Source organism: Cololabis saira, chromosome 16, assembly GCF_033807715.1.
Source record: "Cololabis saira isolate AMF1-May2022 chromosome 16, fColSai1.1, whole genome shotgun sequence".
In the NCBI taxonomy this organism is placed as follows: domain Eukaryota; kingdom Metazoa; phylum Chordata; class Actinopteri; order Beloniformes; family Belonidae; genus Cololabis; species Cololabis saira.
Genome location: NC_084602.1, coordinates 25,870,440 through 25,893,010, shown reverse-complemented (window position 1 = coordinate 25,893,010; position 22,571 = coordinate 25,870,440). Strand labels below are relative to the sequence as shown.

The 22,571-nt window shown below is 39.5% G+C and overlaps 2 protein-coding genes across 3 annotated transcripts in view; one reads left to right on the top strand and one right to left on the bottom strand.

Moving 5' to 3' along the window:
• Positions 1-7,763, top strand: part of dnajc17 (DnaJ (Hsp40) homolog, subfamily C, member 17) — a 37,806-nt gene extending 30,043 nt beyond the window's left edge. The window contains exons 11-12 of one of the 2 annotated variants that reach the window (XR_009784292.1): positions 7,386-7,569; positions 7,699-7,763. Coding sequence is in view for 1 of the 2 variants with exons in the window: in XM_061744497.1 (XP_061600481.1) it covers positions 7,386-7,502 (117 nt within the window). In the remaining variant the exon portion in view is untranslated. Of the gene's footprint in view, positions 1-7,385; positions 7,624-7,698 lie in introns of those variants that run through there. The other variant, XM_061744497.1, reaches the window with a different exon arrangement.
• A 4,259-nt stretch (positions 7,764-12,022) lies between these two features.
• Positions 12,023-14,071, bottom strand: gchfr (GTP cyclohydrolase I feedback regulator). Its single transcript, XM_061743593.1, has 3 exons — positions 13,911-14,071; positions 13,196-13,290; positions 12,023-12,630 (listed from the first exon to the last, which is right to left on the bottom strand). The coding sequence occupies exons 1-3, from the start codon at positions 13,944-13,946 to the stop codon at positions 12,501-12,503; spliced, it is 261 nt and encodes an 86-aa protein (XP_061599577.1). The 5' UTR covers positions 13,947-14,071; the 3' UTR covers positions 12,023-12,500.
• Positions 14,072-22,571: the final 8,500 nt, after the last annotated feature.

Genomic DNA, 22,571 nt, shown 5'->3' with positions numbered 1-22,571 from the left:
ACGAAATGATCACAACATCGACCCGAGTCTGAAGGAGAACATTTCTGAGCATCTCTCCTCTTCTGAGAAACCTCTTCTTTATTGCACTTATTCACGAAACTGATGGACCGGATGAAGTGCGGGTGTTATCCGTGGTAATGACCTCAACAAGAGCTGCTCTCCGACCGAGGTCGGGATCATTCTGGTCGTTGCGCTCTCATGCTATGTAGCCTCTGGGATGATGCGTTTGGCTCGAGCCGGGATCTGTGTGAGCCACTTTTCTAAGGCCTGACCACGGTGGGCAGTGTGGTTTGATGCAGCTATGCTGGGCCTGAAATCTGGGATGCTGGATTTTTTTTCCTCGTTGCTGTTGCTGAATAAAAAGTGTTTCCAGATATTGCTTTGACTACGGTTAGAAGCCCTAACTGAGGCTTTAGTGGATACTACTCTAGACCTTTGTTGTGTGCTGAAGCTACTGCTGTATTAAGGCCACCAGACAGCCAGTACTTGGGATAGATTTGTCTGATTTGTTTTTTATATTGTTATTTTTGTTAGTAAAAACATTATTTGATGATGTCAACTAGGGTAATAAAAATTCAGCTCCTGCCACATCCATGAATTACTCAGTCTAAAGACGCGACAACAAAGGACATTACGATTCGGGAATGTATTACTTTATCCGTCAACTTTATTTGTCATCGTTTTCATTGATGTCATCCCCGTCTCCAAAGAAATGACTCAGAAAACTTTTTGACAGTGCTCCAACAGAAACTTGACAAAATGTCCTGCTACGTGATGTCTTGTCACCCAAATCCAGATGTTACACGACTGAACATCAGATACAGACTCAACAGCTCATCTATGTGTTGAGAGAAGGGAGCAGAATCAGAATCAGAATACTTTATTAATCCCAAAGGGCAATTCATTTACGTGCAAAGCAAAGTCACGTTGTTTGGTCACACACTTGGAAAGCGAGATAAAAGTAGAAAAAACCTTTACTTTAGCCTACCTTTACAAGAGAGAGAGCATAATAATCGCTGCAGTTTCGTATTCGAGAGAAAGTTAAGTAATGAATGTATTCAAAATATGAATATATTTGAACGAGTCGTCTTCATTTTTTCTTCATCCTTTTCATTCGTTCTCCTCTCCCTTTTTTGCTTTTTCTCATTCTTGTTCTTATTCTCATCACTTAATTTCTTTTTACCGGTAGTCTTTTGTGGTGCTTTGACAGAGGTTTCACTATAACTTGTTGAATAGGGGCAGGTTTCCCCGTACAGGTCAGAACTTGTTTCTAGAGATTTACGCATTTCAATTTCAGTTTCTCTTGAAGGTCTTACCTGCTGGAACCAACTGGCCAATTCCTGTTTTTCTTCTTCTTCTTTGAACTGTAATCAGCTGCATACGGTAACTTAATCAACGGTGAAAGACGGCAGAGGGCGTCGACCGACTCTGTTTTCAGCCTCATTTGTTATATTCATAACATTGAAGCAGCTCGGCGGGGTGATGCTGTTTTAAGTGTTTGATCAAGTCTTTTTTGCGTCACAGGTTGTACAAATTGCTTTATTTGCTATTATGTATTCACAGTGGGGACCACCACACGATGTCTCTGCTGGTGTGAAGAAAATCTGGATTTCTCTGTAGTCTAAACTTCTGGTTCTTTTACTGACAACTAAAATTGAAAATAAAATAAAAATTCAGCCAGTACCAGACAATTTCAGCAATCAGTATTGACCAATACCTGTCAGTTCCTCTTACCTGCCAGTAAACTGGGGCAGCTTTAATCTCTATATTTCTACTTTAATATTATCAAAGAAATACTAAGCAAGATAAATATGAAATAAACAACTGAGAGGAAAAAAATAGTAGAATTGCACATCCTGTAAGTGAAGAAAACCCTCCAGTATTATATATGTAGTAGCACATTTGGTGTCCAGTTTTTTTCTAAGCTACCTACTATGGCTTAATAAACTCCACACTGGAAGGGTTATCAGGAAAAGTACGGCGGTGTCACTTTATGAAGTTTATTTTCCACACACACACAATAAACATTCACACACTAGTTAGCCTGCCTGCTACATCTACACTAGCCTGCTGTGACTAGTTAGGTTGTAAACCTGCAATGAAACACAAATCCAAAAACCGGAATTAACAACTGAAATTATACACTTATTCATGTGATATTATTATATATATATATATATATATAATATAATATATTATTATATTATATGATGCTTGTTTTACAATTCTAGCAACGCTAATTTACAGTGACTCACCGACAAGGTGTACCAGTCCTGACGATCGGTAGAATGAAACAAAACTAAAAGTTACATCTCTAATATACCTGTGCTTTCTCTCCTTACACATTCTGGAAATCAGACGTAATAATAATTTTAACAAATCTTAAAGTAAAAGGGCTGATAATTCAGTGATCATCCTCATGGTTTTGGTAAATATATAATATAAACGTATATAAAATAAATACATTTGTGCATATGAAATGAGGTAGTACTTATAACAGGGAATGTACATACATACTTATTACCATGGAATACTCATTACCACACCTGCACAGACCAATAATTAAGAAAATAATCCTATTACTCAAGAACACAATCTTAACTCAATCTACCACTTATAATAATATATATGGAACAATAATTTTACCTGCTGGAAAGTTCTACATTTGGTATCTTTTGGACTAATTTTTATGGATTAAAATATTTGGAAGAAGTAATGTGGTTGAACCAAGAATGTACAAAGATTTTATTCATTTTTGTCTCATCTCTTTATGCTCCAAAGTGTCAGATTGTATTCTTACTGTTCTTCTTTCCTTTTTGCCCTTTTTGTTTTGTTTTAATAAGAAGCCTCCTACAGTCATGGGGCTTTTCCAGGAAGGCTAGGATGGGAAACACCTATGTTAAAACATATCGTTGAATGTTGGAGACGCCAAACCCCCACAATTCTCCTTTCTAAGATCTCTAAGCCCATCTATCATAAAGAGAAATGCCAGGGCACCGGGAGTTCAGGTCTTTGCTGCCAGTTCTTTTCTTCATTGTTTATTTCTTTTAGTGTTACGGATTCCAAAGGAAATCTCCGTCTACCCAGCAGCCATCTATTCTCTTGAATGCATTGACCACCTACAATCATGTCGAAATTATAGTCCATCCGCACTTCTGTAGCCACTGTGCCAATTTAACTTCATTTTAGAAATATTGTCATTTTCAGTATCCCTTCACTTGTCACCTGGTTTTGTGATCAAGTTTTATTTAACAGTAAATGCCCCGATGTCGTTTCAAGGTTGTGTAAACTTTGGAGGTATTCAGAATACATATTCTTTTCTTGTCTCCTTTTCAGACTGTTCATTTCTTTTTCTGTCACATAAAAGGTCTTGTGTTTCACTCAGTCACCAGATGTTTCGCAGGACCTGAAAACATTAAAGGCTTGAATACAGGAAGTGGATTTGGGCCTTAATCGAAGTGAAGTGTTTGTTCTCCGCCTGCACATGCTGTACAATAGACCGAACCTACGGGCTTTTACGTGTGCCGGATCTCATAATGAATGATGCTTAATCCCGCTCCAGTAATGAAACGTACGTTTTGTCTGAACAGGAGTTTCACCTTGGCTCCAGCGGTGCATGTGAGGTATCCCTGCCTGTTTGTTTGAGTTAGTGGGAGGGCTTCAGCGCCGGCACGCATGTCCGGACACAGACATACTTATTCACACAAAATGATCTCAAAATAAGTATTTGCTTCTCATAAATCACATGCTCCAAAGATTAGTGACACACAGAAATACACACCATGCCACCACACACACTCCAGATAAATACTCTCTTGATTAATTTCACCACAGTGCATTACAGGCAGAAATGTTGGCCTGAGCCACACAGCAGGCTTGTCGGGAGAAAAAAAACCCATTCTTCCCTTGGAGGTCTGTTCAGTCGGCTCTTAGAGCAGGGAGCACCTATGTAGAGAAATAAGACAGGGTTGTTGAGTAATCCATAATACACGTTGATAACTCATCATCATTAAGAGCTTGGAATGGCAAGTATTTCAACATTCTTTTTTGTTTTATTGTATTCATGTCCAAACTTGTCGTTATTGCATCCACATGAACGTGAAGTTTATCTGACAACTCTTGCTACGGGAACATAGCACCTGTTCTCCAAGATGCTTCCTAGTGTGTGTGTGTGTGTGTGTGTGTGTGTGTGTCTGTGTGTGTAGCTGCCTGACTCACAGAGCTGGTGGTATTCATTATGTCATACCTTGCCTGGGGTCAGACGGGGGTGTGCTGTTTGTAGGTCTAGTCGTATGATGATGTCAGGTAGCTTATCCTCATCTTGTTTGTATGTATGCATATCTGTGTGTGTGTGTGTTTGTGTGTGTGTATGTATGTGTGTTTTACTAGCCCTCTACTTCTGTGGTGGCCTTCCTGTCTTGGCTTTGCGCAGGGGCCCATTGTTTGTGTTCTGTGGTTTCCTGTTCAACCTGGGCTCCAACTATGAGGCACCTAACACACAGACACACACATGCAAATGCACACACTTGGGTGTTTAGTTAGAGAGTGATGCACTGGCTAAACATGTACACTGTAAGTTAGCTCCTCGGGCCAGGAAACGTTCCTCATCTTGAGAAGAGATGTGTCACGCAGCCCGAGACCCACCTGTTAATGCTCAGAATTTCCCTTCATTACCGGCATGATCTGCATGTGAACGCGCCACGCAGAGAATAGGTTAGAACAGTTTCAACTCCAGGTTTTTTATTTGTAGGTGTACTTCCGTTTGTAGACCAGTAGAGGGCGTGGTAGAGTAGAAGTATATGTGCTGCAGGAGCGTATTTCCTCCTTTTGCTTTTATACTTGCTTATGTTTTATTTAATGTAAAGATGCAATAGTTGTTTGTTTACGTAAAGTTGTTGGTGGAGCGCGGGGCAACTTCCTTACAGACCGTATCCTCTGTTCCTCCTCCAAACTTTGCTCCCTTCTCTCAACACATAGATGTTGCAGCCCTGTGATGTTTTCCAGATGCCTCGTCTCAGTGAATGCATTGACGAAAATGGACCTCTTCTCTTCAGTCATTAGATGCAGATTCTCTCTCTCTCTCCTCCTGCAGCTCACTGTCTTGTAAAGAGACACTTTTTTGGCTTAGAAAAACTTGATGTAATCCTTTAAAACAATGTCTCTCTTTTGGCACATTTGCTTTAAGAATGGGATTTGGGGATCCTCGTTTGTCAAATGCATGCACTCATGCAGTCTTCCCCAGCGTCGCCACCACCGCACGGATCATAGACTCTGGCGTACAAGACGCCTGGCCGTTGTTCCAGTCTGCTCGATTAGCCGTTAGCCAGCGACTGCCCTCTCTGGTTCCTCCTGCAGTCAGAGAATCTGTCGCCATTGTCATCCAAACCCAAGCCCTTCACACAAATTACATAAACACAATGACAGGCCGGACAAATGCTAACCCCGACTGCCAGCCCACGTTTTGAGGTTTAATGATCTCATCCAGCAAAATTACTCTGTCACAGCTTCTTCATGAGCTGCCGTCCGATGCGTGTTTACCCTGTCATCTTCCTAATGGTGATTGGGATGAGAGCGTCTGTCCGAGTCTGCCGCTCCTCTGCACCCAAGGGCTTGGCAGTGAAAGCAAACAGACATTAAGCTTTGAAAATGACTTTTGTGTTATTGAATCACTGTTTATAATATGAATGTTTATTTACACGGAGATCCACACTACCTGTTTAGTCTTTTTTGCAGCAGATTTTTACAGTCTGAGAAATATTTTTTTTAGGGATAACTTTGTTTGAATTTAGAGAGAGTGCGTTTATTATAGAAATCTTGCAGTGGGCATTGGATTTGTGGCATTTAATAGCATGTTCACAAAAGAGAAATTTAGTCCAGGTTTGCTTTGCCAGTCAGATTCAGTTTGCTGGGATCACACTCTGTTTGAACTTCTTCTCTGGCATAAATATCTACAGATAAAGTGTGCGTGTGGAGCTTGCAAATCTCCAAAACAATGCTGTAACTGGGATAAATTGGATTTCAATTAATGCTGCCGCTTTTACAAGCAGATTTGCCACAAAGGTGGCAAATCTGCCACCTTTGGCACTGCAAAGTGTGGAGGTGTCAAAATGGAACCAAGAAGTCCTGTGTTGCATTCACAAAGATATTATGCTAGGAAATGGTTGATCATAGACCTGTATTCAACTGAAATGATTGATAGAGCCTCAGATAGACGGTACAGAGCATAAAAAAAAGAACAACCCGATTCAGAGACTGTTTTTATTCCACAGCTGTAACAAAACTTAATCTACTCAAAAACAAACTGTAAACTGATATGGTGGATTGTGTGCATGTGTAGTCTATTTTTAATTATTTATTGGTTTTAATCAGTTTGTTTTATTTGATGTTGTGTGTAAATGTTTTATACACCATAGTAATTATCTATTTATTTTCTAGCACTGACTGATGGCAGTTTTAATTTTTTTGTTATATAACAAATGACGGTAAAGATCTAATCAAATCTAATATGCTGTACTTTTGCATGTCTGTGAACGAATTCAGTTGCACTACAACTTAAATTTAAATATAACAGCATCAATCAACTTGTTTGATGTTCACCAAGATTAGGATATCAGTGTTTCACACTAATTCAAATGATCTACATGGATCGAGCAACAAACCAGAGGTTGTTTTAGTTAAAGAGTGAACACATCCTAAAAAAAAATAAAATGGTATTTACCATACAAGTCAGAGTAAAACATGGAACATTTGAAATATAATAATTTTTGGAACTGTTGGAACCAGGGGGTCAAAATTATAAGTTGGGATATCTATGCCTCCATTGATTTTACGAATCCACCACATTTATAAATAGCTGTTTGTAAAGCACTGCAGTGGCTGGGATGTTGCTGTGGTGGTTGTAGAGTGGCGCCTCCGTGGACCGGGCTTGTTTTACATCCTGCAGAAGCTCCTAATAACGGGGTCAGGGGATACAGGAGACTGGATCAAGGCCTTGTGCTCTGTCATTATGGTCATTGATACCCCTGAGCAGCTCTCGTGGCGTGTTTTGAAGCCGTAACTTCTGCTAATAAGGAATAATATTTCCACGTGCAAGTGTGTGATCTTTACCACGAGGTGATGAAATGTGATGGCTTGTATATAAATTCATTTTTGTTCATAGTGAGATAACACCACAACTCATCAATGAGTTGATTTTTCTGAAAAGATTGGTCATATAGTGCAAACGATAACACACAGTAAAAGTTACATCACTGGTAACCACGGCTGTTTCAAAATAAAATGTTTTCTTCATCTTTTTGCTCCTCTAATTGGGTTTTTCTATACTTTGCTTTTCATTTTTTCCCTCAACTGCTTTGTCTGATATTACGTTTCTGTCTCTCCTGTAGGGCTCCCTGTCAACTGAGCGTGACTATGAGAGCGTAGTGATGATGAGGATGAGGCAGGCCGCCGAGCGCCAGAAACTCATAGAACAGATGCAAAGAGAAGACGAGGAGGACGCGTAGCAGCAGCGGTCCTGCCGAGAGAGAGGGATACAACTATCCACTACTGGCTTTAGTTTCATAAAGACTGGTATTACTTGTGTTATTTTTTTTTTTACGTAATATGTTGTGTGGGAAAATAAACCTCTTTGAATAAAAAAAAAAGTGTTTTAATTAATTGCTTGGTCGTTTTCCTTTTCTTTTTTGACTGGAAATGTAGGGTGAGCAGGCATGTACGAGATAAGAAGTGAGGCCTTCTGCAGAATTAAGCATTATGCTGCAGGGTTTGACAGGTAAGGATCTGGATTTTTCACGCACGCGGCGGCTGTAAGCAAGGAGATTTTATTTAGTCAAAGTTTCTATTTCAAATCCTCAATTGTAATTTGAATTTAAGACACAATATGCCCATAATTACTAGGACCAGTATGTTTTTACTTTCCGCCATGTTTTACAAAGCCCTTGCCACACAGCGCAATGTACAATCAACAATACAACAATGTCATTTTCTTCAGTCAACTCTCATCTGCATAGATGTGGTGGGACGTAACCTTGTTATGCCTCGTAAAAGGAAAATAAAAAATACTCCTTTTGTTGCATGCATACTTGTTCAGAGAGTGCAAGTTGCAGTCCAAACCACTGTAATGTGACTTAGTGGAGGTAATTCCTGCCTCATGTTAAACCAGTAATCAGGCGCTGAGTGGAGGCGTGGGCATGGAGCAGTGGGCAGTTGGTTGCTGTCAAACTGAAAGGTGACCTGCTTGAAGCCCTGCTGCATTAACATGTTTTAATTGTCCACATTGCCACTCGTAAGTGTGGAATGGAAGAAAAGCATGGAATTGTGTAAAGTAAGAAAAATGAACGATATCTGGGGGTCATGGATAAGGATTTGGTGATTTAAATGATTGCTTTCTGGGTTCTACATGTAGTGTATCTATTTTAACAGTAAATTGAGCTTTGAGCTTTTTTCTGTGTCAGATATACTGCATGATAATTAGCTTGTAACCTCTTTATTTTGTAATGCTCCTCAAACTAATGCAGATCATGTGCCCTGACCTCAAAGCCAAGACCACAAAAAAGGGATTCCAACATAAATCTGCGGGGTGAGAGAACGTATAAAAAGAAATTAAAGCAGTCAAAACAAAGCTGGCAGAAGGACAAAAAAGATGGTTTCATTTCAAATTCATAAGCCAGAAAAAGAATCAGAAATATCACCAAAGTCTCATGATAGAAGATTGTTATGGCGAATTTAATATCAAAATATTGTTCTGTATAATACTTGAGAATTATCAACAGGAAATGTATGTTATGTAATTTATATTAAAACATTATATTAAAACATTTTGAGTAACATGTCTGTTACGTTTCTTCAAGAGCATTTGATAGGAGGATAACGCATCTCAATTAGAAACAGGACTCCTGCAGAAAATGCTCTGTAATTAGAACATTTTTGTTTGATCAATAATCAAACAAAGATGCCTCCTTGCAGTTTCAGAATAGATTAGTTCACAGTCAATGTAGAGGTCTGTTTATTATTGTTGGACTGTCAGCAGCTAGCAGGGAGAAATGATCTGGCATGTTATGTAACCCATATACAACTCGATTTGGCTTTGAAACGAAGAACTGCTTCTTTGAGCTGCAAGTAAAAGGCATTTATTTCAAATCTTTATTTTCTGATGGGACTGCATCTTGACCAGGTACCACATGGACACATCATGTTATTGATGTATTGGTTTTTAGTGATTGCAAGAAAGCAGGGACAGTTTCTGTTTTCATGCACTTTCTCTCCCCCTCAGTAAATGTTGGATCTTGTCATCGGCCACAGACCGAAAGAACATGTGCTGAAATATGCTGTCATGTAAAAACGACCTAAGCAAATTATTCTTCATTATTTCAGGCTGCTTCGATAGAAATCTTATATAACAGATGTCATGAAGATTCTGCTGTATTTGTACGCGTATGAAAAAGAAATTGCAACATTTTAAATCCTAAAGTTTCGTTTTTAAAAACAAAACCGTAAAGCCATTACCATACCTGAAACGAATACAAACTCAGATGAACGATTAAACATGAAATATTACACACTGTCATTGTTTATTTGACAAAACAAAGCTGAAATGCGGATCGGTATGTGAAAGAAAGAAGTATACTCTTCCTACTTCCACAGGAATTAAGAGTTGAAGCGGCAAACGGATTCATGATCATCATGATTTACTCTCCAAAAGCTGAAGTTTCGCCAGTATGCTGGGCTGGAGCAGGTTCGTGTTCACATAATTTCAAGAGGGAAAGACACAAATAACGATCTTAGAGAAGGAATTATTGAAGGCATTTTCCAAATTATTTTAAGTCATTTAAGAGAATTTCTATTCTTCCCAGAAGTGTATGATCCGGCAAGTTCAACCAAAGGTCAGACAGCATTATTGAGAGAAATTGTAAAAAAAAAAAAAAAAAAGGTGATGTTTCTTAGACTGCAAGCCTCTGTAAGCATGCATAAAGTTAAAGTTCATTACAACTAGAAAAAGACTGCATGGTTTGATTCAAAGCATTGCCAGGATAAAGCATTTTTCCCCTTCAAAAAGAGTAAGCCAGAACAGCTTTGGTTTACAAAGTTGTATTAGCACGAAACCACAAAACGTAAGGAACGATGGACGGACGAGACCAGAGCACAGAAAGTTGGCCATAACACAAAGCATCACATCTACTCAAAGCCAAACCGAACCTATCAAAAACAAACGCCACTTGCCAAGCGACAGACATGGTGGTGGATGGGTGTTGATTTTGGCTTATTTTGCAGTCCATGATGTCTTCTACATACTAAAACATGGTAGGGTCAAACATTAGCCCATCTGCCAATATCTAACGCTTGGCTGCGATTGGGCCAAGCAGAAAAAAGAAACAACACCACTAAATCTGTAACAGAATGGATGAAAAAGAAACTAATCATGATACTGCAGTGGCGTAGTCAAGGACCAGACCTCAGCCCTGCTGGCATGCTGAGATGGGACCGTAGGAAAGATATGCAAGAATGAATAGCTAAAAGCCCCAATGAACTGGAGCAATGTGAAGAAGAAGGCCAACAATTCCTCTGCTAAGATGTGAGTTTGAAAGGCCTCTTTTCATACTTGCTTATACGACCCTGTATTGGCTTGCTGGTTTGGTATGTGTGGGATTTGTTATTGTTAATGTTTGATATGGTTGTCTTACAGGATTTTATGGTTATTCGGGTGAGTAGTGGGTCCAGATGCATGTTAATTGATACCCAGCAATTTAATTCAGTTTAGTAAATTGCAGTAGTTGATATGAGCAGTTCCGAATTGTTGCACTGATTTAGAATTAATTTCTCATTGGATATTTGTCCTTCTTGTCGTAAGCAATTTTTGTTGTTTAGATATTCTTTATATTGGCATGTCTTTAATGTTTTAATAACATTTTGCACTCTACTTTTTATTAATTGCTTCTGGACTTGGTTAGCTCCTGGTATTATCATAGAGTAGTTTGCTGTTTCAGAGTAAACAAATAACCACATTAGGTCAGATCTCATGGGGCCAGGCTGTTTTGGCCACCGTGAGTTTCATAATGAGGTCTTCTCCCTGTGGAACATCTATCCCTCCAAACAAACTGTTTTTCTCATCTCCATGTTGTAATGGTCTCTGCATTTACAGGCCTGAGTGGCTGTGCTTTTTCCTGTCATTGTATTATTTAGGAGCCACATGGTAGCTTTGCAACATCCAACCCATCCTCTTGCCACTCCTGCGCTGGCTCTCCATGGCTGTGTTACACAATGTCCAGCTGTGGAGCAGAACAGAGTGGAGCGGTGTGGTGGGAGACATCTGCTCCTCTCCTCCTGCAAAATCCCCTCATCAGATGGTTTTGTTTATGCATATCCTTTTCCAATATCCCAACAATGAAAGAAAGAAAGAGAGAAAATAGTCCAGAAACACACAAATTCTGTCCAAATGACAACAGGGGAAATACAATTACAGGAAACACATTCACCACCAACCCTGGCCTGAGCCCACGGTGGGCTGTGCTGCAAACAGACCCGCATGGCAGGATGAGGCTGGTGTCGCATCAGTCACAGAGGAACTCTGGAATCGTCCTATTCTCACATTTTTCTGAATTAAAAACATTCATGCAAGCAGAAAAAAGAACGTCTGTGGTCACAGAACTGGGAAGCACTTACTCCATTTGATCTTTAAAATATGGAGGTGGATGCTAAATTAAAAAAAAATAAAAATTGCTGCCACAGGTCTGGTAAGAGTTTGGGTGTGAGCTGGCTGGTAATGCTTATGGGTTGTGAATTAGTGGTCCAGGTTGCCCCCAGGCACGCACCGGCCGACCTGTGGCTCTAAGATAACCACCCAGCTTCTCTGGCCTTTAAAAGGCAGCGCTCTGTGTGCCTGGGATGATATTTTTTGTTGCCTACTGTTTGCCTGTGACACCTTGCAACGGTGCTGCACGCATCGTTCGGTGTCATAGAGCAGCAAAGGCCCACAATAACATTTACTACGTTTTAATAAGAGCGTAGGCTTAATGTTTTATAAGATTCGTTTTTTTTTATTGGTAATGAAACAAATATTCCACATATTTACACAATTTAATCATAATTATGATACAAAGCATCTTCACAGAGAGCCGTAAGAACAAATGTATTTAAGAGTTTTTACTTTGTTGAGAAGGAGAACTGGTTTAGGCTATGATGTCATATAAACAATAAAACCGCTCCACGCCCTACGCATGGGTAATGAAAAACAACAATACTGGAAATGGGTCTTCTCAAATCTATAGAGTGGGGTTTTGTAATTCCCCTAAAATCCTGTCACCTATTGAAGGTAATCTGAAACATGGAAGGAATTATCTCAAAAGGGAAAGCTAACTTTAACTTTTCACAGGCCTGTTTCTATGGTTGTAAATTTGTTGTGGCTAAAAGAGGTCTGTAAAACTGATTACAAAGCTTTATGGCACAATTCATTCATCTGTTCAGAGGCCTTGAGAGGTATTTTGATCCAGCTGCTTCATGATCAGTCACTCCGGCTCCTTATGGAGACACCACACCAGCGTCTGTCCCACGCCCGTCATCGACACCACGCGGAAGCCGATCTTCTCCAGTTTGTCCAGCACGAGGCGAGGTGGCTCCGTCACGTGGTATTCGGCACTAAAATAAGCATAAACAAAGTGTTTCTGCTTTCCACAGATGTGGGATTTATCAGTGTTTCAGTAAACTTTCCTAGGAAAGAATAAAGCTGTTAATCGTTCTGGCGCTTGCTCACTTCCTTCCACACCTTAGTCTATTTCCGAGCAGCATTTGAACCACATCGCCAATGACAACACTTTCCTGATCTGTATTCCATCACCTTGAACGGTTTATTATAAATCTGCGGAGCAGAAGCTTTCCTCCACTACAATGGAGTTCTTTCCCCCCACATGGGAACTTGATCCCATCTGCAGCGTGTGCATGGGAACTGCCAAAATGAAAATAAAAAAGAGGCACTTTTAACAGTATGGTTGAGTCAACAAGGTATAGCCTGCTTGTGTGTTGGGTTCCACAACAGAAAGGTGCCATAACCTTTTAGTTTAACAAGTTTGTGGGTTGGTGATGGAAATAGTTGTATAAAGCTGTATAAATTGGGATATTTGCTGTTGATCCTCAAGCTTTGTCCAGATTCCCCTACTAAAATCAGCCACATTTGCTTTAAGATGCTCCAATTATTAGTACTTACAAATTGTTTCCCAGCACAGTTGTTTTCTTTGCTCCCAAGTAATTCATGACAGCTGGATCAGAAAACTCATCTCCCACATTTGTTGGACCACTCTCCTGAAAGACAACAACCAAGTGCATTAACTGTGCAGTCGGTAAGTTTGCTTTAGATTTGCAAAGACAACCTGTTGTGCATGCACTGCAACAAAGTCCTCTTGACAGGTGCAGATCATAATCTCTTATCTTCTCGGACTAAAAATAGACGATCCAATTCTCTGAGGGTATAGCATTAGGCTGCTGGAGACGTGCAGACAGCACAGGGAGCGAGCAGCTTGAAGAGAGGCCGAGGACCAGGGAAACATGTGCTTTTAATTAGTGAAACAGTGGCCAGAAAAATAAATATGTGTTTGGAAGAAAAGAAAAAAAATGTGTAGCCATGTAAGTTTTTTTGCCCAAACATGCAAAATATTAAAGGCCACCACATAACTGTTATGGTTAAGTGACAACACTGACTGATTTATAACAAATGCGCTCCAAGTTGCACGGCCAGATAAATCAATACCTTCACGGATCTGCGACTCAAGGCTGATTTATGGTCCGCGTTACACCAACGCAGAACCTAAGGGTCCGCGGCGCGTACCCTACGCCGTAGGGTACGGCGTAGCTCTGCGTCGTTTTAACGCAGAACCATAATTCAGGCTTCAGCATACGCACATCTACAGTTGGAGGATACACACCAGTCGGATCTGCGTACTGATAAGCACGTAAGGCATCCCGGCTACGTGGTTTTGGTCCGGTATTCCCCTGGGAATGACTGCAGAGGTGTCTTCTCACTGATACTGACACTTGCGCTCCTGCTCATCAGCTCGCCGCGGAATGCGGAAACTCCCACCGGGACGGACCAATCCCGGCGCGGCTCCGCATCTGTCCGTCTGCGCTGCACAACCATGTGCACAACAGTCTTGCTCAACACCACCACGAATCTGTTGACATGGAAAACGTTGGCCAGCGTGCCTGTACTTCCTCAGTACAAATGCATTCTGTGTAATGTCATTATTCTGTCGCCGGGGAAGAGTGCTGGCCAATAGTTTCACTCACTGTTTAGCAGGATTCGCAGCACACAAGTTTATTTAAATCCATCATAGTGGGTTATTCTATCCATTTTTTTGCATATTTTGAGAAGAATAAAAACAAATCTGTCTAAAAATATGCTGTATATGAAACTAAAAAGGACATATGTGTGCATGCTTGTAATACATTAATCATACACTGGAACAGGGGCGTCAATTGGGTATGGCAAGGTATGGCAGCCGCCACACCTTGGCTTCAAGGGAAAATGTAAATGTAAATGTAATTTAATACATAAAATAACTACAAATGCAAATCAGAACAACATGATCGATTTCACTAGTTATTACACTGCAAAAACTCAAAATCTTAACAAGAATATTTGTCTTAGAAAATGTCTAATTTTTAGTTAAAAATCTCATTACATTTAAGACAAAACTCAAAAACAACCATTTTCACCTGTTTCAAGTAGACTTTCACTTAAAATAAGTAGAAAAATTTGCCAGTGGAACAAGATTTTTTTGCTTGTAATGAGAAGATAAATCTTGTCCCACTGGCAGATTTTTCTACTTATTTCAAGTGAAAATTTACTTGAAACAGGTGAAAATGTTCAAATAACAAGTTATTTTTCTGGTGATGACTCTTGTTTTAAGTGTAATGAGATTTTTTGACTAAAAATGAGATATTTTAACTAGTAATAAGACAAATATTCCTGGTAAGATTTTGAGTTTTTGCAGTGAGCGAGACTGCATTTGAAAAAGTTCCAATTTTCTTGACCACACAGATCAGCTCCATAGACTTCTGTGATGAGTATTTGCTGGACGTGTTGATTGATACTCTAGTTAAGTTCTGTGACTCGTAACCTTGCCATACCTTAGCTTCGACTGAATTGACGCCACTGCTGTTTAGCAGGATTCGTAGCACACAAGTTTCCATCATAGTGAGTTATTCTATCCACTTTTTGCATATTCTGAGAAGAATAAAAACAAATCTGTCTAAAAATATGCTGTATATGAAACTAAAAAGGACATATGTGTGCATGCTTGTAATACATTAATCATACACTGGAACTCTCTCGTTCCCAGAGCTTTATTAATTTCCTCCTCTGAACGGTAATAATCATTCTGGCTAAGTCTTTTGACTGAGAGGGAAATGAAAGACATAGACCAAAGGAAAACACAACAATGGCAGGGAGTCTGATAAAATCAGTAATATGAATGCAATGTCTGATGGATGCCAAAAGAGGCCGATGAACATTCACTTTTACACTGCAAAAACAGTCCCTATCGAAATATGTCTATAACTCTAGTCAAAATTATCTTATTTTAAGAAAAGGTATCTTTGCCATTGGGGTAAGAAAAATATTATTGGCTGGAATGCTTACAATTACGAAAATAAAATAGTCTTTATTTTTCTAAAAACAAAGGCTCTTTTTTTTACTTTCTTAAAAATGATGTTTTTTCAGTGTAGGCCTTGCATGTCATGCTCAGTGGGAAGGATCATTTAAAGCCTGCTCACTGCTTAATATTAAGATAGTAGGCACGCATGAATACAAGAAAACCAGAGCTCATTCAGAAATGTCTTGTACTCATGTCTGCAATAAATTATGAGAAAGGAATCCTTTCCAAAGTGGTTCATCTTGCAATGTTTCTAAGGTTTGATCATATATTGTACCATCCTTGTGCGATGTGAAACGTGAATTCTTTGAATGTGAAATGGTCTACTCTTACAATGTTAAAAACATGTTATAGTTGTCAGGAAATTGTGAATCACAGCAGATCGAGTCAAAGGGAGAAAGGCTATTGACGAGTATTGCTTAGAAGCTTGCAACTCGATAATATCATATAGATGATTGATTTTTTTGTTGCTTGTTTCATTACAATCTTTCACGGTGGTCAACATTTTACAAAATATTTAACCAGTCAGAAATGTTAATATCTTCAGAATACATATCTTCAGAAATACGTGTTATTTGATAAAAGTAGACAACATTAGTCTAAGCTACTGTAAATGAAAACTCAAGATTTAGCAGTTGATGTCCACTTTAATGTCCATTTAACAAAACTGTTTATTGCACCTTCCTGCTGGTAGTCTCTGACATGCTTGCAGGAATTTTTGTTTAAGACGCCAGATTTGATCTTTCTCTAGCGCATCTCTATCAATATTAGCAACTACGGTAGTTTAAAAAACCTTTTAGTTTTATACAATTTTGTTTCCTCTCTCCATACATTGTCCCAGAAAGACTTCCTTTTCTTCAAGTCTCATCAACTTTCCAAAACATCTGCAAATAATTTGAACCACGGCTGACAATTAAACCCACAGAGGCTGTCACAATGCTTGGGCATAAAAGAAGCAGCACTTCCTGTGGAATGTGTCTTTTTTCATGTTTCATCTGTCTCTGTTAACCTGAGACCTACTGCTGTTGTGGAAGAAAACAAAGAAAAAGAAAAAAACACAAACAGCCACACAGCAGGGGTGTCGCCAAGGCCTCCAAAATAAACTAGAGAGCCCTTCTTGTCAAAAAGAAAGATTCATCTGAGCATATTTCATCCCCAAGCTGTTTCCTGTGCTCCTGCAGCGTCTTCCTGGTCCAGCTCATCTGCTGCTGATTATTAAAGTCTCAGGTCGCGTCTCGTGTGACCTGTGATGACAGTGGAGCACATCCCTGGTGGGTTCACGGGAAACAGTTTCACCTTTTTGATGTGGCCTTTGCCTTCACCCTTTCAGTTTTAACGTCTGATTGCACGCACACTTCCATACAATCTAAATATATCATAAATGCTTGCGGGGGAAGAAATAAATTAACATTTTCATATGTATCCTATCAATTTAGTGATTAAGTATATAACCAGAGGTGGGTAGTAACGAGTTACATTTACTCCGTTACATTTACTTGAGTACGTTTTGGGAAATTTTGTACTTTTAGGAGTAGTTTTGAATCACTATACTTTTTACTTTTACTTAAGTAGATTTGTGAAGAAGAAACTGTACTCTTACTCCGCTACATTAGGCTACGTTGAGCTCGTTACTTTTCTTTTATCCCCTCAATGTACGCGTCAATCTCATGACATCAATGAGTGATTCTTTGGGAAAAATGTTTTTTTTTGCATGTTGTCACATTTACACAGACTCAAACACACAGAGTTTCTATGAGTTCATGGGCTTGTTCTAGTTCTGCCTGGTTAAAAAAGAAAAGTGCAAAGGCTTGAAATTGTGTGCTACTTGTGCTTAATTTATTTTTTTATTTTATTTATTTTATTATTTATTAAAGTACTTGAATTTACTTTAAGATTATTTTAATTTAAGCATTTTTTTATTTTTTATTAATTTTAATTTATGTTATTATTTTATTGATTTAATTTGCCTGAAGATGATTATTTTGTACTTTTGTCTGTTTGAATGGTTGTGTTAAAAAAATAAATCAGACGTTACTCAGTACTTGAGTAGTTTTTTACTTTTACTCAGGTAATTATTTGGATGACTACTTTTTACTTCTACTTGAGTCATATTATTCTGAAGTAACAGTACTTTTACTTGAGTACAATTTTTGGCTCCTCTACCCACCTCTGTATATAACGCATAACCAATAAAGGTGATGTATATCCCTCTGATGCAGCTAACAAATGTTTTTTCTGGAGAAAATTGACAACATGTATCTCATATGTAGCCTATTGGACATGTCACAAATCCAGACATTCTTCTATTATCTTGTATTGTATCTTGTAAAGTATAATTCCCAGTGTTTCAGATATCCCAAACACAATATTGGGGTTCCTATGATAAATGTGTTTGACAGATTTACTGGCTGTGAATATGTGTGTGGGTGAAGCCCCGCACAGAGAGGTGGCTCTGTCTAAGCAATCGCTTTAAATCACTGAGTGGGAGCAGAAAAGAAACGAATCATAATGCAGACATTGTGTGTATTTGATGATTTACTGAAGGTGTGTGTTCCTATATTGAGCTTAGAGATTTAAAGTGTGGGAGGGCAGAGACAACAGTGAGCTGTCTGATAGATTTGGTGTTAGGGTTATACAGGATATAGGTTTACGTGTCTTTAATTGTGATGAATCACAACGCAGTGCCTGTTAAGAATTTTACCCTCGTGAATTTATACTTGTGTCTGCATCTGGCTGTGCAGTCTGGATTCCCTCTGAGGGGGCTTCACGCTCCCTCCTCTGCAAGGAGACACATTGTTGACCTCCTTTGCTCTGCTGTTTTCCAGATTACACCATTCATATTACATAAACTCCAAGATGCAAAGATGCTAATCATTAGGCTTACAAAGCTATGCCTCCTTTTCTTTTTTCCTCACTTCACTTTACTTCACCTCTCTTCCTACTTTGTCCTGCTGCTTTCACTGACAGATGATACTGCTGGGTTTAGGAATTACACAATGTATCACAGTAGTGTGTCATGCCATGAAAAATCTCAAGAGCTGTCACCAGGACAGCATTTCGTTGAAAAACACCAGGATGTGGTTTCAGTGGTTCTGCGTGCTGGGAAGAAGGTTTGTTTGGGGAACCTTTCTTTCAGTGATTAAAAATGATTCCATTAGATATTTGGGATGACATTTTCTTACACACTGTGCCTTCTCTGTCATCACCTCAATTTGGACCTTAATTGTATGCATGGGAAATGTCCAGATAGGCTACCGCAAATGGGACTGATTGGAGTATTAGTTCTAGCAAACAACATGATGCAAATAAACAGAAGAGCAGAGGAAACTCGTGTGGAAGTTTTGAACATAACGGCAGCTATGAAACTCGACTTGCTTGTCTGCATTTCCTCTCATTTTCTGTGCTGTGTTCTGTGAGATGTAATAATAATGGGCATTTAGTGGGATCACTTCTTAATTTAACGGACTCTGGATACTTTCAAATGAACAGATTAATTGTTTTCTGTGTTTAATGTGAGTCATGCTGACCTGGGAGTTGTAGAGTTCAAAGATTAACTGTCTGTGATGGAAATCCTGTGGGATTTATTAACAAATCAGTGACTATGAAATATAAAATTGAAAAATTAAATGCATTTATACATCATTTACTTTTCCAATAAAAGGTTCATGAAGCACTTTTAGTAAATATAACCTATCTGACTGTCTCTCTTTTTGTCTGTCTAACATCCAACAACCCACCCATCAATCTACCCGCCCACCTGTCTACCCCATCCATCCATCCATCCATCCATCCATCCATCCATCCATCCATCCATCCATCCATCCATCCATCCATCCATCCATCCATCCATCCATCCATCCATCCATCCATCCATCCATCCATCCATCCATCCATCCATCCATCCATCCATCCATCCATCCATCCATCCATCCACCCATTTTTCAATTAAATTTGATCAATTGTATTTATATAGCATGTATAACACTACAAGTTGTCTTTAGGATCTTTCCAGAAACACAGAACATGACCCCCAAGCAATTAATACACTGTAAGAAAAAAAACGTTGTTTTTACGGAAAAAAAACTGGCAGCTGTGGTTGCCAGAATAATACTGTAAAAGATACAGCGGATTGTAAAACACATTACAGAACAACCTGTAAATTTTACAATTTCAAACTGTAATCCTTTACAAAAAACATCATACAATTTACGTACAAAACTGGTCAATTCAACATCCATTTTCAGCCAAATTAGCATGACTATACCTTCATTAAAGCTATTTTCTCCTGTACAATTCACGTACAGCCATTGCTTATTTTACATCTAATCCCATTAAATTTCACTGGAAAACATCAAACTAGAGGCATTATTAATCGGTAAAAGCCTCATTATAAGACAGTAATTTGACTGAATTTTTCCGCTTATTTTATTAAAAGAGTGTGTTGTGTAATATATTTTGTAGTATTAATAGCAGAGTTTTTTTGTGAAATAAACATTTACATACTATCATAGAATTATTTGAGTAATGTCTTCATTAAATGATCATACGGGGGGGCCTACTGCTGAAGGCCAGCTGGACAGAGCAGGAAAAGAAAGATGAGAAAGAGAGGATGAAGGACAGAGAAAGGAGAAACACAGACACACCGTCAAGGGTACTCAAGACAAGATATAATAGTGTTAACTATCCGTGAGCAGGAGAACTAAGAGTATGTACATATTACTGATACATGGTTAGTTGGTGCACTACAGGGATGACTAAATAAATAGGTGTAAACAGCAGACGCTGAGGTGGTCAGAGGTTGGGACTATAGGTTAGTTTGTCAGTAGATATCCAACAGACACATCTATACAGACAGTTGGAAGCAAGAATTGGGAAGGTCAGAGGGTGGGACTGCAGGGCAGCATGCAGCTCTGGAAGCTCTGGCTTGGAAACATGCACAGAAGAGAAAAAGAGGGGGCAGACCAGCACAACAAACTACAAGAACAATGGAGAACAATTATGGTGATGAGATACTTCTGATTAATAACTGAGGGTTGATCTGAAAAAAGGAAATAGAAGAAGAGGAGAGAAGAAGGGGTGATGGGCACAGACAGTGGATCATGTTGGTGTCCCCCTGCAGCGCAGGTCTATAGCAGGATATCTACGATGAAGCTGCTCTGGTCTTGTCCTGCAGCTGCAGCTATGACTACTGGCCCTAACACACTAGAGTTTACACTAACTGTAGGCTTTACTAAAGGGAAACGTTTTAAGTTTGGTTTTAAAGGTGGAGGTGGTGTCAGCCTCCTGGTCACATATTAATGGTGCCTGATAGCACAACGCCCGTGCTCTAAATCTACATTTGGATACTCTAGGAACTGCACTCTGAGAACGGAGAACTACAGTATATTAGAAACATAAGGAACTAACACTAACACTAGAGAGACGTGATCTCTTTTGTTGATTCCTGTCAGCACTCACACTGCTGCACTTTGGATCAGCTGGAGGTTATTCGGAGAACAACTTGGACATCCTGCTAATAATGCATTACAGTAATCTAGTCTATAAGATACAAACGCATGAGTTCATTACTCAGCATCACTTTTGAAGAGGATGTTCCTAATCGTTGTGATATTAAGAAGATGGAAAAATGCTGTTGTATAAACCTGATTAACATGCTGTTTAAACCAGGGATCCCCAACCCCCGGGCCCCGGCCCGGTACCGGGCCGTGCGTCATCTGGTATCGGGACGCACAGAGAGAAAAAATAATTTCTGTAGCATCCCCTGATGATGGTTGACTCTCAAACTGATGTTTCACAACATTTTATTCCTTGGATGTACAATAAATACACTGCAAACACACTGTAAGAGCTATAAAGGAATACAATAAAATAGAGTTAGTCTTTCTACATTCATATAAGTTTAATTTAACTTAAATACAGACCGACGCAGCTGCTGCTCGCTCGGTAATAACAGCTACAGGCTGATTTATGGTTCCGCGTTACACCTACGCAGAGCCTACGGCGTAGGGTGTGCGTCGGCGCGCAACCTACGCCTTAGGCTACGCGGTCTTTTAACGCGGAACCATAAATCAGGCCTACCGCTAACCACAATACATGAGTAACCATGACAACCAAACTCAATATGTACATAAATACGGCATAACATTTGCAAAGAAAACCAATCCTTATCAGAAGGTGCTTTTTGTGTCAGTTGGCCACCACTTTAGCTTTCCCGACACTAGTTTAGTCTTTCAGACAGAAGCCCCTTTCACACAGAGATTCCGCAATATTGGTGTAAAGAAGTCCTGCCAATACGCCGCCTTTGTTGGTTCACACAGAACCATACAACGCCGGCATAACGCCGCTCCCGTCTGTAAATTCACACAGCATGCCGGCGTTCCGCAATCAGAGGCGTGACGACAGCGTCAGTCCGACCGTCATGTCAGCGGCATGCCGGCTGTGTCATTCACACAGACCCCGTTTCGTCTCTGTGACGGCTCTGTGACTACCTCCGCTGCCGGCTTATTGGTGGGGCCACTTGGCCCCCCCATTCCGCCTCCGTGACTTTCACACAGAACAGCGAGGCGGCTTAAAGGCGCAACGTTCCCGCCTCGAACTGGCTGTGTGAAAGGGGCTAAACTTTCTACTGCCGTTAAAATTTTACCATTAAAGTCCGAAGCGCCGGATGTTTACAAGGTCTCGGCAAGACGCCTTCAAAATAAAAGCACTAAATATTGGTCTCCTTAATGAATAAAATAAAAGCCTGGCTTTTAATAACGTTAATGAGACATAAAAACATAAAAACACATTTATAGAAATCTCATATTAAAGGTAATTTACAATTTCCATTATTTTATTTTATTTTTTCAAAAATTATGTTTTATTATTATTCATTATTATGATTACTGTAGAGAAAATACGACAGTTTTTAATGCTGATCTTGTCATTTTATTT

Bases quoted from the DNA above. Each gene is read 5' to 3' on its own strand.
- gchfr (XM_061743593.1), bottom strand. From the start codon at position 13,946: ATGCCTTACGTGCTTATCAGTACGCAGATCCGACTG. The intron at 13,291-13,910 runs GTGTGTATCCTC...GTTGTCTTTCAG, and splicing joins TCAGTACGCAGATCCGACTG to GAGAGTGGTCCAACAAATGT. The intron at 12,631-13,195 runs GTAAGTACTAAT...TGCTTATTTTAG, and splicing joins ACTGTGCTGGGAAACAATTT to TGCCGAATACCACGTGACGG.